At 40.3% G+C, this 13784-nt stretch overlaps 1 protein-coding gene across 1 annotated transcript; it reads left to right on the top strand.

Moving 5' to 3' along the window:
• The first annotated feature begins 4659 nt into the window (after positions 1-4659).
• LOC114573363 (dihydrolipoyllysine-residue succinyltransferase component of 2-oxoglutarate dehydrogenase complex, mitochondrial) lies at positions 4660-13358 on the top strand. Its single transcript, XM_028605528.1, has 15 exons — positions 4660-4841; positions 7751-7784; positions 8066-8108; positions 8352-8416; positions 8512-8586; positions 8711-8766; positions 8887-8995; positions 9753-9893; positions 10437-10504; positions 10619-10716; positions 10886-11016; positions 11157-11230; positions 11364-11447; positions 11550-11717; positions 12063-13358. Exons 1-15 carry the CDS (start codon positions 4779-4781, stop codon positions 12195-12197), a joined length of 1344 nt encoding a protein of 447 aa, XP_028461329.1. The 5' UTR covers positions 4660-4778; the 3' UTR covers positions 12198-13358.
• Positions 13359-13784: the final 426 nt, after the last annotated feature.

The following is a 13784-nucleotide window of genomic DNA, read 5'->3' on the forward strand; positions in this document are numbered from 1 at the left end:
TACACGTGGGCTGGTTAATACTGTGTGTGGACATAAACAGGTCAACATGAACACTAACTGTGTTATAAAGCCCTAGTTTAAGGTGAAAATGCTAATCGCATGGACTCTCAAAATCCTTTAAATTACAGCATGTAGGCCTACCGTGCATATGAATACACTATTCATTTTACTGTCTAGTGTTTACTAATGTAAGGACCACTTAATAACATGTTTTTTTCTCATTCACTTCTGTTAGAAACTGGACAAAAGTAAAATAATTCACACGTGGCTCAGCCAGATGATTGTTAAACTCTAGAAGTCTTTTCTTTCTTACTTTGAACAAAAACATCTCTAATCTAATCAAGCACTGATTGTCTAAGCCGCCTTCCCTATCTCCCCCCCTCCTTTTTTGTGATAAGTTTGTTTATCTGTGTGTTTGGTATATTTTGTCTAAATGAGCTATGCTTTTGAGTACCGTTTTAATGTGATTCAATTTACATGTTGGAAAAGTTTAGTTATAATCAAATGTAAAAAGATACATTTAAGAAGATGGATACATTTTAAATATTAACACTCATTTATGTGGTTAATGAATTGTCTTGGGATTATTTGTATGCATTTTTTATCTCCGATACTTTATACCACAGATACTACAATTCACATTTAAAATATATATATATATATAAATAAATAAATATGTATGTGTGTATATATGTGTATTATATAACCTACAAAATATTACATACACATATGTTGAATTCATCTTGTAAAGCCACTGTAATCTAGACCAGTTACAAATGAGGAGATACAGCGAAGCGGACATATTATTATAATTAAGCTTTTAGACTTTTAGGAAATATAAAGTGCAACACACACACACACACACATCTAACAAAAGTAAATCGTGTCGGACTGCACAGGATGAAAATGAGACAAATGACCTCTCTGAAAGCTCCCAAAGCAGCAACAACAACAACAAAAATCCATCACAAAGAAATGTGTGACAAATCTGTATGATGGAGGATATCTGCATAATTCAGAGCAGTAAGAATTACAGTGTAGCATCAGTTTACCTGGAAGTCGTTGGCTTTGTTGTAGTGCATGTTGAGAGCTCTGAAAAGGTCTGATTCTCTCCCCACAGTCAGACCCCTCACGTCGACCACTCCTTCTAGAAGAGCGGTCCGGGCAAACTTCTCCATCTGGATGTAGTAAAACTCCCTGAAGTTGCTGAACCACTTGATGAGCTGAGAGGTGATGCAGCGCGTGAACTGAGGACGAAACGGAGAGACCGGTAAGTGAGATGATCAAAGTGTGTGATTTGATAGGCTATATTGTAATTTATTTGACTATGTGAGAGAGAAACTGCTAAACATGTTGGTATTACAAATATAAAGCAAGTCAAATACAAATAAACTGTATTTCACCACATCTCTTTGTTGCCATTTTTGCACATCTTTTTTTTTTACAGAAATACAATAGTGACGTAAAGTTGTTAATCCAGATCTGATTGCTTAATTGATTTTAATGCTGTTGACCAATAAAAAAATTAAAAAGTATCAACTTGTCTGAAACTGATTCTTTTATTTTTCTTTGGTGACAGAGCTGCATTTTGAAAAAAAATGGGATCATAAAACATGCCACACATTAAAAACAATAGACATTATCAGACTGCTTTATGATTTAGGTTGAAAATATTTCTCAGAAACTGCAAGAAATTTGTCTCCTTAAATGCAAAATACAATGACTTTCCCAAGATTGTGATGAATGCTATATATCTGTATTTTTGTTACAGTAAAATAACATATTCTCCCACACATTATTATGTGTGGGAGAATCTGACTGGTGCTCAATATTGCAAATGTTTTCTCACCTGCACATCATGGAAACACATCTTCAGTATCAGTGAGCTCGGGTAGCGAGTGTAGAAGAACATGAGCTTTGCTTTCTTCAGATGATGTGTGGTCAGCCCCTCCTAAATGCACCAGTGTTAAGGGTAAAAGACACACATCCTAGGCATAAGAAACAGTAGGACATTGCTTTGTTAATGAGGCTGGATATATTTTCTCTCCCGAAAAATCATTATAACTCAGGACAAATGGAAAGACAGCTATTTTCTACAAGTTTGGAAGATCAAAAGGGAGTACTTATTGGATTCTTTAAGGTGCAACGCTGTTGCCCTCTTTAAAAATGACAATTATTGTTGATGAACAGACTCATTATATAGCACATACCTGGGAGGGATGATAAGGTTTGTGACACAGAATGGGTTGTTATTTGGACTTCAAATAAGCAAAGGAAGAGTTATTACTGGTATGTAAAGGCAGCTGCTTCAGAAGCTACAATGAGGAAAGACATTCTTTTCTGTCACTGCTGATTGCTTCTTAAAGCCACAAGAAAACATAATAAAAGATTAAATATTAGACTATACCTCAATATAAAAACGTGTGAAGGATACATTCAGCATGTACAGGTTATTATTCACCAGGCAATCGGACTCAATCTTGACATGAGGGAGACACAGGCTTTCCAACAGCACGGGATCCACCGACACAGTGGGAGTCTGGGGGCTTCTGACACATCTGGAGTTGACCTTCGATCTCACTTTGACCGAATTCCAATCAAACGCCTCAAACTTTGCTTGACCAACTTCGGAGCGTCCATTGTGCAAGAATCTGAGGGCATGTTGAAGGGCGGTGCTGTGATTCTTCTCTGATGGCTGATCTTCATGCAGAGCGGAGTCCCGGCCGAAGGGGACTGGAGGTCTGGGACGATGGTGAGCTCTTGATCTGGACTGGAGGGTGAACTTGTCATCTCCTTCCGGTTGAGGCTTTTGTACAACCAGAGACAGAGCTTCGGTTTGAACATCTGGGACTTGCACCTCTGCATGCCCACAGCAGGAAACTCTTAATTTATCATCTTTACCGACTGATGAATAAAGAGGCGTATCGGTCTCTACGTTCATCTCGTCATTTGTCTGTAGAAGTGGCATGCTTTTAAAAATAGAGTCAACACTTCTAGTGACAGCTCTGGACAGTTCATACTTTAAAACATCTGCTATCAGCTTTATTCTTTCAGATTTGGATTGGAAGTAGTTAGTCGGTTTTCCCTTCTTCCATCCTTGATATTTTATACCTGAGCTGCTCTCAAACTCACTGTGTGAATCTATAAATGCGTCCCTGGGAGATGTTTCAGAAGAATCCTTCCAGGTGGGATTCTTTTTGTCCTTACTGTCTGTAGTGTCGGTTACTCCGTCCACATGTTTGAACCTTGTTCTGAGCTGTCTGAGGTGCTGGTGCTGACTCTCCTGCTGCTTTCGTGTCGTCTGGCTGTCAGATCCACTTCTTTCCATGTGCTCCTGATCTTGAATCCTTTCATTTTCCGGGATGCCGTCTGACTCCTCGTGCAGATTTGTCATCACATCAGTGCAGTGCATACCAGGAGAGCTGGTCATGCCTTTGATTATATTTTCTACTCTGGCACGCTTTGCTTGATGGCCACTGTTTAAGTTCCAGTCATAGTGGCCACAAGAGCTGGATGCAGGAGATTGGTGCCTTCTCGTGGGCAAATGTCCAGCAGTGCTGTCTCTAGTTGGAGTGAGCTCCAGCTGACTGGAACAGATCAAACTTGAAGCAGCATCCCTGCTGCTGTAATAAGAACTCTCCGGTAGCATTTTCATGTCCTTGCTGTCTTTGTGTACGAACACAGAATCACCTGGCACACCTGAATCTGACAGCAAGGGGTCTGGTTCAAAAGAGGAGAGGTGCTCTGCAGTGCAGCCGTCAAGGCAAATGCCGCTGGAAGAATACATACCGTTGCTCCAAACACTTGGATTCATGCTTGTTGGGTTAAAAAAGACAGTGAGCAGTGAGAAGAAAAAAAAACGTTAATTTTGTAATGCAGGTGTTGTAAGCAAATTAAAATGAAATTACAATAACAAGAACAAATTATCTAAATTGCCTTGCAAATAAATCAAGATAACATGTTTTTTTCTGGCTATTTATTGCATTCAACTGAAATAGCCTACATTTCAACCTTCAAACATGAAACCGCAATAATAAATATTGTCCAGATGAAAGATAATTTTTGAATTAGGCATTTGGTATATATTTTTTTTTTTTTGTACAACAGAGCTATATTCAAATTTCAGATTTGATTCAAAGGTTGAGATAAACATCTTACATTCTACTTTGAAAAACTAAAACATGTAGCTTAGAAAATATTATACAACCCACCTGTTGTCTGACGAAAAGGACCCGAGGAGGCTGCAGGCCTAGAGCTGTTATATCCTTATATACTGTCTATGGTTATATCAGGAGGAGTGACTGAGTATTTGTAGTGGTCCAGCAGAGAGCCCCTCCAAAAAACAGGAGGTGTGGTCAAATATGCCAACCTATCCCTTCCCTACCTACCTTGAATCGGGCAGCCCACTGTTGAGGAAATAATTCTTCATTCAAATTCTATTTTCTCATCTTTTTCCGAAATAGTGTGGCTGTGCCTATTGTGAAATTAATTTTAAAGAGTTTTAAAAGTATAGATTACTACCTAATGCAGGCAAAGGTAAAGTCCTGTTAAATGAATGTTATTATTTTATCATCTGAAAAATGAACTTTTATTTCTGACCGGTTTTAGTTCATGGTGTTCAGTATGATTGTTTACACACAGTATCCTCCCCCCCCCCTCCCCGGCCAGCCGCAGTGGTTCCTCCCAGTCAGACAGCTCTCGCGCCAGGGAGCAGCGAGCTTCCGCACCGCTCCTTAAAACCTAAAACTGCTGTCAAATAAGGAACACCAGCTAGCGCTATGTTATCGCAATCCAGATGTGCATACCGGACGATTGGTCGCTCTCTGTCAGCGGTGAGCCAGGTACGTTGGAAAAAAAACACTCAACTGAGCAACTCCGAAACGATCTGAACGACTGATTAAAACAAGGCACCGCTAACGTCAGCTGTTGCGTTCAACAGCGGTTAGCTTGTGAAGCAGGGCCTCGCCTACCAAGGGCAGCCAGACACTACAGACGGACAGGGACAGTTTCAGAGGCAGCTAGCTAGCTAACGTTATTGAGCTCAAGTTTGAGAAGAAGCGGTGAACAGTGTCGCAATAATTGTCTGACTTAAAAGGGCTCTTTATTTCATGCCTCCAGTAAGCTTGTCTTTTCTTTCAATAACTGATTTGACACCGCACGAAGCAGTCTTGACCGGCTAATGTTAGCATGTGTGTGTTGGGAAGACTGAGGTGTGTGCAGCTGACCTGCCAGAAATAGCCCACGTCATGAGACATATATGTTATGGTGCTGTGAGGGGATAAAATGGCTTTGCCCTCACAAGCTTCAGCTGTCTTTACTGTGCTTTGAGCAGGTAATGAAGCTGAAACATGACGGTAATAACTTAACTGTCTTGTCAGGGTTGATTTATACTTGAGACTATTGTGCTTGTTGTGTTCCCAGTGGATTATGGCCTGTATGTATATACAGTGAGGAAAGTAAGTATTTGAACACCCTGCTATTTTGCAATTTCTCCCACTTGGAAATCATGGAGGGGTCTGAAATTGTCATCGTAGATGCATGTCCACTGTGAGAGACATAATAAAAATAAAAAAAAATCCAGAAATCACAATACATGATTTTTTAACTATTTATTTGTATGATACAGCTGCAAATAAGTATTTGAACACCTGTCTATCAGCTAGAATTCTGACCCTCAAAGACCTGTTAGTCTGCCTTTAAAATGTCCACCTCCACTCGATTTATTATCCTAAATTAGATGTACCTGTTTGAGGTCGTTAGCTGCATAAAGACACCTGCCCACCCCATACAATCAGTAAGAATCCAACTACTAACATGGCCAAGACCAAAGAGCTGTCCAAAGACACTAGAGACAAAATTGTACACCTCCACAAGGCTGGAAAGGGCTACGGGGAAATTGCCAAGCAGCTTGGTGAAAAAAGGTCCAATGTTGGAGCGATCATTAGAAATGGAAGAAGCTAAACATGACTGTCAATCTCCCTCGGACTGGGGCTCCATGCTAGATCTCACCTCATGGGGTCTCAATGATCCTAAGAAAGGTGAGAAATCAACCCAGAACTACACGGGAGGAGCTGGTCAATGACCTGAAAAGAGCTGGGACCACCGTTTCCAAGGTTACTGTTGGTAATACACTAAGACGTCATGGTTTGAAATCATGCATGGCACGGAAGGTTCCCCTGCTTAAACCAGCAAATGTCAAGGCCCGTCTTAAGTTTGCCAATGACCATTTGGATGATCCAGAGGAGTCATGGGAGACAGGCTGGGTCTTCCAACATGACAATGACCCAAAGCACACAGCCAGGATAACCAAGGAGTGGCTCTGTAAGAAGCATATCAAGGTTCTGGCGTGGCCTAGCCAGTCTCCAGACCTAAACCCAATAGAGAATCTTTGGAGGGAGCTCAAACTCCGTGTTTCTCAGCGACAGGCCAGAAACCTGACTGATCTAGAGAAGATCTGTGTGGAGGAGTGGGCCAAAATCCCTCCTGCAGTGTGTGCAAACCTGGTGGAAAAACTACAGGAAACATTTGACCTCTGTACTTGCAAACAAAGGTTACTGTACCAAATACTAACATTGATTTTCTCAGGTGTTCAAATACTTATTTGCAGCTGTATCATACAAAATAGTTATAAAATCATACATTGTGATTTCTGGATTTTTTTTTTTTTTTTTTTTTTGATTATGTCTCTGACAGTGGACATGCACCTACGATGACAATTTCAGACCCCTCCATGATTTCTAAGTGGGAGAACTTGCAAAATAGCAGGGTGTTCAAATACTTATTTTCGTGTGTGTGTGTGTGTGTGTGTGTGTGTGTGTGTGTGTGTGTGTGTGTGTGTGTGTGTGTGTGTGTGTGTGTGTGTGTGTGTGTGTGTGTGTGTGTGTGTGGCCTGAGTCTTGAGAAATACAGGCCCTGGCTAAAAGTATTGTAGTCTAAAACAACAGCTGTGCAGTAAAGATAGATTGTTTATTGTCATTGCATATCACTACACAACGACATTAAGATGACATCAATCACTCACTTAGCAGCATAAAGTATGGTTCAAGTCCAGCTTAGCTTAGCCTTTCAGCAGCTCATTTATTTCCCTGGGGGGAAAAAAAGCTATTTCTGCGGTTTGTCTGCGCCCTCATGACCCTAAGCCTGCCTGAGGGTTGGGTGTCAAAAATGATATGGCCAAGGTGTGTAAGGTCCGCTCTGATGCTTGCTGCTCTTCTCTGCAGCTTACAGGAGTATACGTCCTCAGGGCATGGGAGAGGAGCACCAATGATTCTCTGGGCTGTTTTATCTACTGTAGAACATTTGATCCATTTCTGACAACCCCCTCCCTCCTCTGGCATCCCACATCAGAAGGTTTAAGTTTGGGTAACCAGCAACTCCACCAGACAAACATTAGTGTAAAAGCAGCCAGAACTAGGCAGGCTTCTTCACTAGAGGTCCTACCCTCAAAATACCCACAACTGACGCTCATAACACACAGCAATGCAGCGCGTTAACCTTACAGTCAGCACTGGAAAATCCAGTGGTTTGGAACTGAAAGTTTAAGCTCGTTCACAGTGTACTAGTGAATTTATTTTGAAGACTTACAGTTATCATGTGGACGCGCCAACAGTTTTGTTGTCATTACATAGAATTCCTCATGGGGGAGACACAAACTATGCACTATAGCTTTAAAAGCTATTAAAAACACATATCAATATATTCATATGAAACAGATTTTTTTTTTTACTGTTTTTACTTTTTATCTTTTCAGGCCAACAATGTTCTGGTCCGGCAAAATGTATCCGGTAAGTGAGTGTCTGACTAAGAAGACTAGACCAGCTGGATTTGAGAACTTCATCTATAATGCCACATCTAAAACTGCAGTCTTAATTTCCTTGACATGAATAAGCAAGCTCTATGATTGGATCATCCAAAGCTAAATAAGTGATGCTTGTTGAGTGACTGAGATGCCTTAGGAGCCCACAGGTGGTTAATTGCAGCTCCATTCATATATTGTGTTAAAGCCTCAGGAGGAGCAGTTGTTGATTTTCTTTCTTCTTATTCTCTTTTCTTTTTTCCTCTTAAGGCCTCCCTGTCTGCAGCCGGCTAGTTTACAGGAGTTCTCAGCCGTAAGTGCTCTCTCCCATTCTGTTGTCTATCTTTGAATGCCACTCGGTAACAACTTCACGTTTAGAAATTTGTCAGAGGAAGATCTGTTTATTTCATTCATGTATTGTAAACTGAGCTGTACCTGTGCAGTAAATATTGTCCTAAATAGGTTTTCTGTGGTGTAAACATGAAATGCAGTAATTTGGTTTGTACAATTTCATTAGTCTAAAAATACAAGTAATTTTGTTTTTCTTGACATTTAGATGTGAATTTCCATCATTAGTGACTATCTCTCACATCAGATTCTTCAAGACATCTGCTGTTCACAGTATGTATTGCAACAATTCATAATAATATGTAATGTATGTATTGAAGACCACTCTGCTTAGTGTTTAACTTACAGCAGCTGTTGTTTTTGTACAGGGGATGAGGTTGTCACAGTCAAAACTCCTGCATTCGCAGAATCGGTTTCAGAGGGCGATGTGAGGTGGGAAAAAGGTTAGTATAAGTCGATATATCTTAGGCAAAGGTCGTCAGTATTTCATTGTATCACCAATGAGACAAATGTTTAAAGTAATCACATTACTGCCCATGAAATGCATGCTCTGATTGTATGTTTTAGCTGTGGGGGACTCCGTGACAGAAGATGAAGTGGTGTGTGAAATTGAGACTGACAAGGTATGACCAAGAAATATCAACTCTGTTTTTTATTTATTTTTCCTTAAATAGAGTATGAGAAATTTATTTAATTATCTTCTAAAAAAAATTAAAAAAAATGTCTTTATTTTGTACTTCCAGACCTCAGTACAAGTCCCCGCTCCAGCGGCTGGCGTGATTGAGGAACTGCTGGTGCCTGATGGAGGGAAGGTAGAATCAGGGATGCCCCTCTTCAAACTCCGAAAAGGAGGTGAGCTTAGTTGAGCATCAGTTATCGTTTTATCACTAAGGTAAACAAATGTGTAGAGTACATTTTTAATATGCTGATGGCTGTGTGATACCGGAGTTTCAGTACCATTACAAAACTGCAAATGTTTTGATACTTTACTTTGTTGAGTAGAAAGGCAATTTTGTCTTATCACAGACTGCCTCACTTTACCTAATAATAATTAGTCTATTTCCACAACGTTCCACTTCCTGGATTGCTCCAGTGCCGCCCGAAAATTCCGCCAGATGTCCCTCTTTTTCGGCCGGATGTCCGTTACCTTACACTGAAATTTGGTTAACTGCTCTTCAGATCTCTGCAGGTTTATAACACGTTTTTCTCCCTTCCCGGAATGCTGTGTGGAGGTGCCAGACCCTCCTCCGCAGCGCTGGGGAGGAAGATCTGGCAATTCGAGACTACCTAATAATATACAGTATACAATTATCATAATTGGTTTTAAATGGATAACATTTGATGCATTTCTTATGCTTAGTACTACAGACACAATCGGTTGGTACAGTGTAGTAGTTCCAATGCAGTGTTTAGGTGGTGGAGCTGAGCAGACATCTCCATTTTTCACCACGTTACAAATTAGCTGTAGCTGTGTGTTGCATATGCTGCTGAGAATCTGATTTTCAAATGTTATGAATCATGACAGCACTGACGCATACCAAGACAAAAATTGCAAAACAAAATTGCATTTGTGTATCACATTTGTCCTTCTTTTCTTCGGTTTCCTCAGCGGTTGCTGCCAAAGCTGCCCCCTCCCCAGCTGCAGAGGCCCCGGCTGCAGCCCCTCCACCTCCACCACCTCCCGCTTCAGCCCTCAGTGCCATGCCTCCAGTCCCCCCAGTGCCACCACAAGCTGCCCAAGCCAAACCTGGTGTGTTTCCTTCTCTAGCATATATAAATCTACATGCTGCAGAAAACAATTATTTAAGATAAGATAGAGTTTTATTGTCTCGAAGGAAATTGGTCTTTGACAAACGAACAGTATCTGCTGTTTGAAGAATTCAACACAACCTAGTGTATACATACATGCATACATACACGCATACATACATGCATACATACATACATACATACCATACATAGACTGTTATCACTCTACATGGACATGCTCATGTTGCATGCAGAGCCCGCCACTAGCCAACAAAATTGCACACTCCCCATTGTACAACATATCATAATAGTCCTCGTAATATGTGCAGTAACGGTTATCAGCCTCATCAACATAACATCCTGATAAAAGAAAATTAAAAATGTACATGTGTGTGTTTAGGATAAAAGCAGCATTTCAGGAGTTAGGCTGTAGTTGGTTTGCCATTCAGGGCTTTTATTACTATTGTGTAGGACTTATCTGAGTAGGCCACCAGCACTGTTTGTGGCTCTTAATGTCACATTCTGTCTTTCCCTCTTCATCAAGTTTCTGCCATCAAGCCCACAGCTCCAGCTCCAGCACCTCCAACAGCAGGAGGCAGAGGAGAAAGCAGGGTAACAAACATGCTGATGACACATGTGTTATGTGTGTTAGGTTTTATTCATACGTTGTTTCTTTCATTACAATAATATTGGAAATAATGAAGGATGTGTTCTCTCTGTGTCCAGGTGAAGATGAACCGTATGAGGTTGCGGATCGCCCAGAGGCTAAAGGAGGCTCAGAACACCTGCGCAATGTTGACCACCTTCAACGAAGTGGACATGGGGTGAGCCGCAGCAGCTCCTGAAAAGATTATTCCAACTTTCTTCATAGTATTTACATTGGTCTAATGTCTCATTACGATAATGGCATTTATTTGACTCAAGGGACTTCTGTCTTAAAAAGAGGTTTCCTCACTAAGCAAATTCTCTGATACGTTCTCAATTCTGCCTCAGCAATGTTCAGGACATGAGGAAAATCCATAAGGATGCTTTCTTAAAGAAGCACAATATCAAACTGGGCTTTATGTCAGCGTTTGTGAAAGCTGCAGCACATGCTCTGACTGACCAACCTGCTGTCAATGCTGGTAAGACAACACTGACTTACTTGCACAGTTTTATTTTTTTTCTTCTTTCATTTAATATTGAACCTTCCCTAAAAGAGCTTTTTAAAAAAATAAATAAAATAAAATGTCACCTAACTTTATCCTCAAAATGTTTTTACTAGTTATTGATGATACAACCAAAGAGATTGTCTACAGGGATTACGTAGACATTAGCGTCGCTGTGTCAACTCCAAAGGTATGACTTTTGGCTCTATTAAACTTTATATGTTATGTAATATTTTATATATATGTAAAATGTTTGTGTTAAAACTGTTGCAGCTAAATGCTCAGTAACATTGAGTACACCTGAATAACATGTATTTGTTTAGGGGCTTGTTGTGCCGGTGATCCGTAATGTTGAGACCATGAACTTTGCTGACATTGAGAAAACCATCAATGCATTGGGAGAAAAGGTAAAAAGCTTTGTGCAGTAGGTGTCCCAGATATTTGACCTTTTCAGACGGCTAAACGCAATAATGGGAGAAAAAAAACAACATCTGTGCTCTGTGCCTCAGGCTCGTAACAATGAGCTTGCTGTTGAAGATATGGATGGAGGTACCTTCACCATCAGCAACGGCGGCGTGTTCGGCTCCATGTTTGGCACGCCTATCATCAACCCCCCCCAGTCCGCCATCCTGGGCATGCATGGCATCTTCGACCGACCTGTGGCCATCAATGGCAAGGTGAGAATTATGCGTCCATAGATGTAAGGTCACAAAATTGTTTCTGCGTTTGAAAAGAAACAATTCAATGAGCCGTAACGGTATGACTTATAAAACAGAGAAGAGTGACTTTAGTTTATCTACTTGGTTAACAAAAGTGTTCCTGGTACAAAAAAACTCAGATGAGTTGTGAAAAGTTTGTTGTGTGTTGTTTTAATACCAAAATGATTTAATGCCACATGAAAAAAGTAAAGGTACGCCACATGGACTGACAATGATCATACATACTAATATGGATCTACTGGTTTTCCAAATCTGATGCACTCAGACGTGAGTAAACGATAAAACTGCTTTCTGCTTTGGCAGGTGGAGATCCGGCCCATGATGTACGTGGCACTGACATACGACCACCGCCTCGTTGACGGCAGAGAAGCGGTCACTTTCTTACGCAAGATCAAAGCGGTGGTGGAAGATCCACGAGTGCTGCTTCTGGACATGTGATGTTTCTAGCAACACATTAATCCCATTTAAAGCTGCATTTGAAAGAAAAAAAAAAAAAAAAAACTCCACATCACAAAACATGCACAAGTGATACAAAATCGCCTACACAACTATTGTTGTCTTTTTTACCTGTTCAGTCAGACTGCCGGGAGGATGTTGCGGTTGTGTCCCAACGCTCATATGACGCTTAAATACGTGGTATTATCTGGAGAGAATGGACTTTCTTCTGGCTGGATTAACAAAGCTAAAAGATTGCTTGCCATCTTCTGTTGGTTGTTGTTTTGCTACATTTGAATTTAGCAAAGAGAAAAGTGACATTTACGTTACACGTCTTAGGACAAATATTGGCACAACACAGGCTTAAAATGTTGAGGATAACTCTCATATGGTTGTTATTATTCTACTCATGTGCTCTTCAGATGGACGAATGACGAGTAGAAGATAAACACTCCCTGCGTCACTTTTGTGTAATCATGAAACAAAATGGCTTTTCCAGGCAACCGTTGGCTGCATGACTCTTTCTCCCCGGCTCGTTAGTTGGTGCTCCTGAGCCACTTTTTCCACATCAGGGTCAAGCGGAGCTCACTTAAAGTAGTTCAAGATGTTTTTAATGTTAACACAGGATTGAAAGAATTCCTTGTTTTGCTGCTAGTCATTGTTACTAGCAACAGTCTGGAAAAAGGAATCCACGACTGGGAAACCAGGTTTTTGTATGGAACAGGCGTATACAGGTGCCATGTTTGCAGGTGACTCCAGTTATATTTCTGCTTCGCACAGTCCTCATGTGGATTTTGTTTTTTAAACCTGTCTTGCAGATTGTTTGACCATCAGTCTAAAAATGTTGATCAGACTGTTATAAGCTGTTAGTGAATGAGACGCACGTGAACCGTGAACTCACTGTTTATAAACAGAAACTGTACAAAACCCAAACCAAACACCATTTGTTTTTTAATATATATATTAGTAGGCGTGTATATATGTTAGTATATTGTTACTATATGTTGGGAGTAATCTTCAAATCGACAATTTGGCCGCAGGTTTTTATGTTGAGCTCCAATGTGAGATTTTCATTGCGCTATCCTATCTATATATAAAATACTTGTATCTATTTAAAGAAACAATTTTAAAGATTAAAATTCTCAAGAGTTTTATGTACTAAAATTTGTCTTGCCCATTTTCTTGCACAAACTTTTAGTCCATTCATTTTACTTCAATTGACTAATCCATTAATTGGCAACCATTCTGATAATCAGCTAATTGTTTATTTAATTATTTTTGTCTATTATATTGTCTACTATATTGTCTTATATGATGTGTTTATAGACCAAACAATGCCAAGTGTTCACACTGCACCAGAGAAACTGTCGACTGCACATTTTACCTTGAGTTTCATCTTCTAAGAACAGACTTTGTCTTTTTGAAAAGGACTGAATTATGACGACGGCAAAATAAAAGCATGAGGCTGAGGCAGGGAACGTCTTCATGTCAGATCTTGGTTGAAGTTATTTTATTTTTTTAAAGAAACTTTTTGGGCATTTTAGCCTTTAATAGACAGGACAGCTGTAGACAGGAGAGGGGGAAGAGAGA

Source organism: Perca flavescens, chromosome 18 (assembly GCF_004354835.1).
Source record: "Perca flavescens isolate YP-PL-M2 chromosome 18, PFLA_1.0, whole genome shotgun sequence".
In the NCBI taxonomy this organism is placed as follows: Eukaryota; Metazoa; Chordata; class Actinopteri; order Perciformes; family Percidae; genus Perca; species Perca flavescens.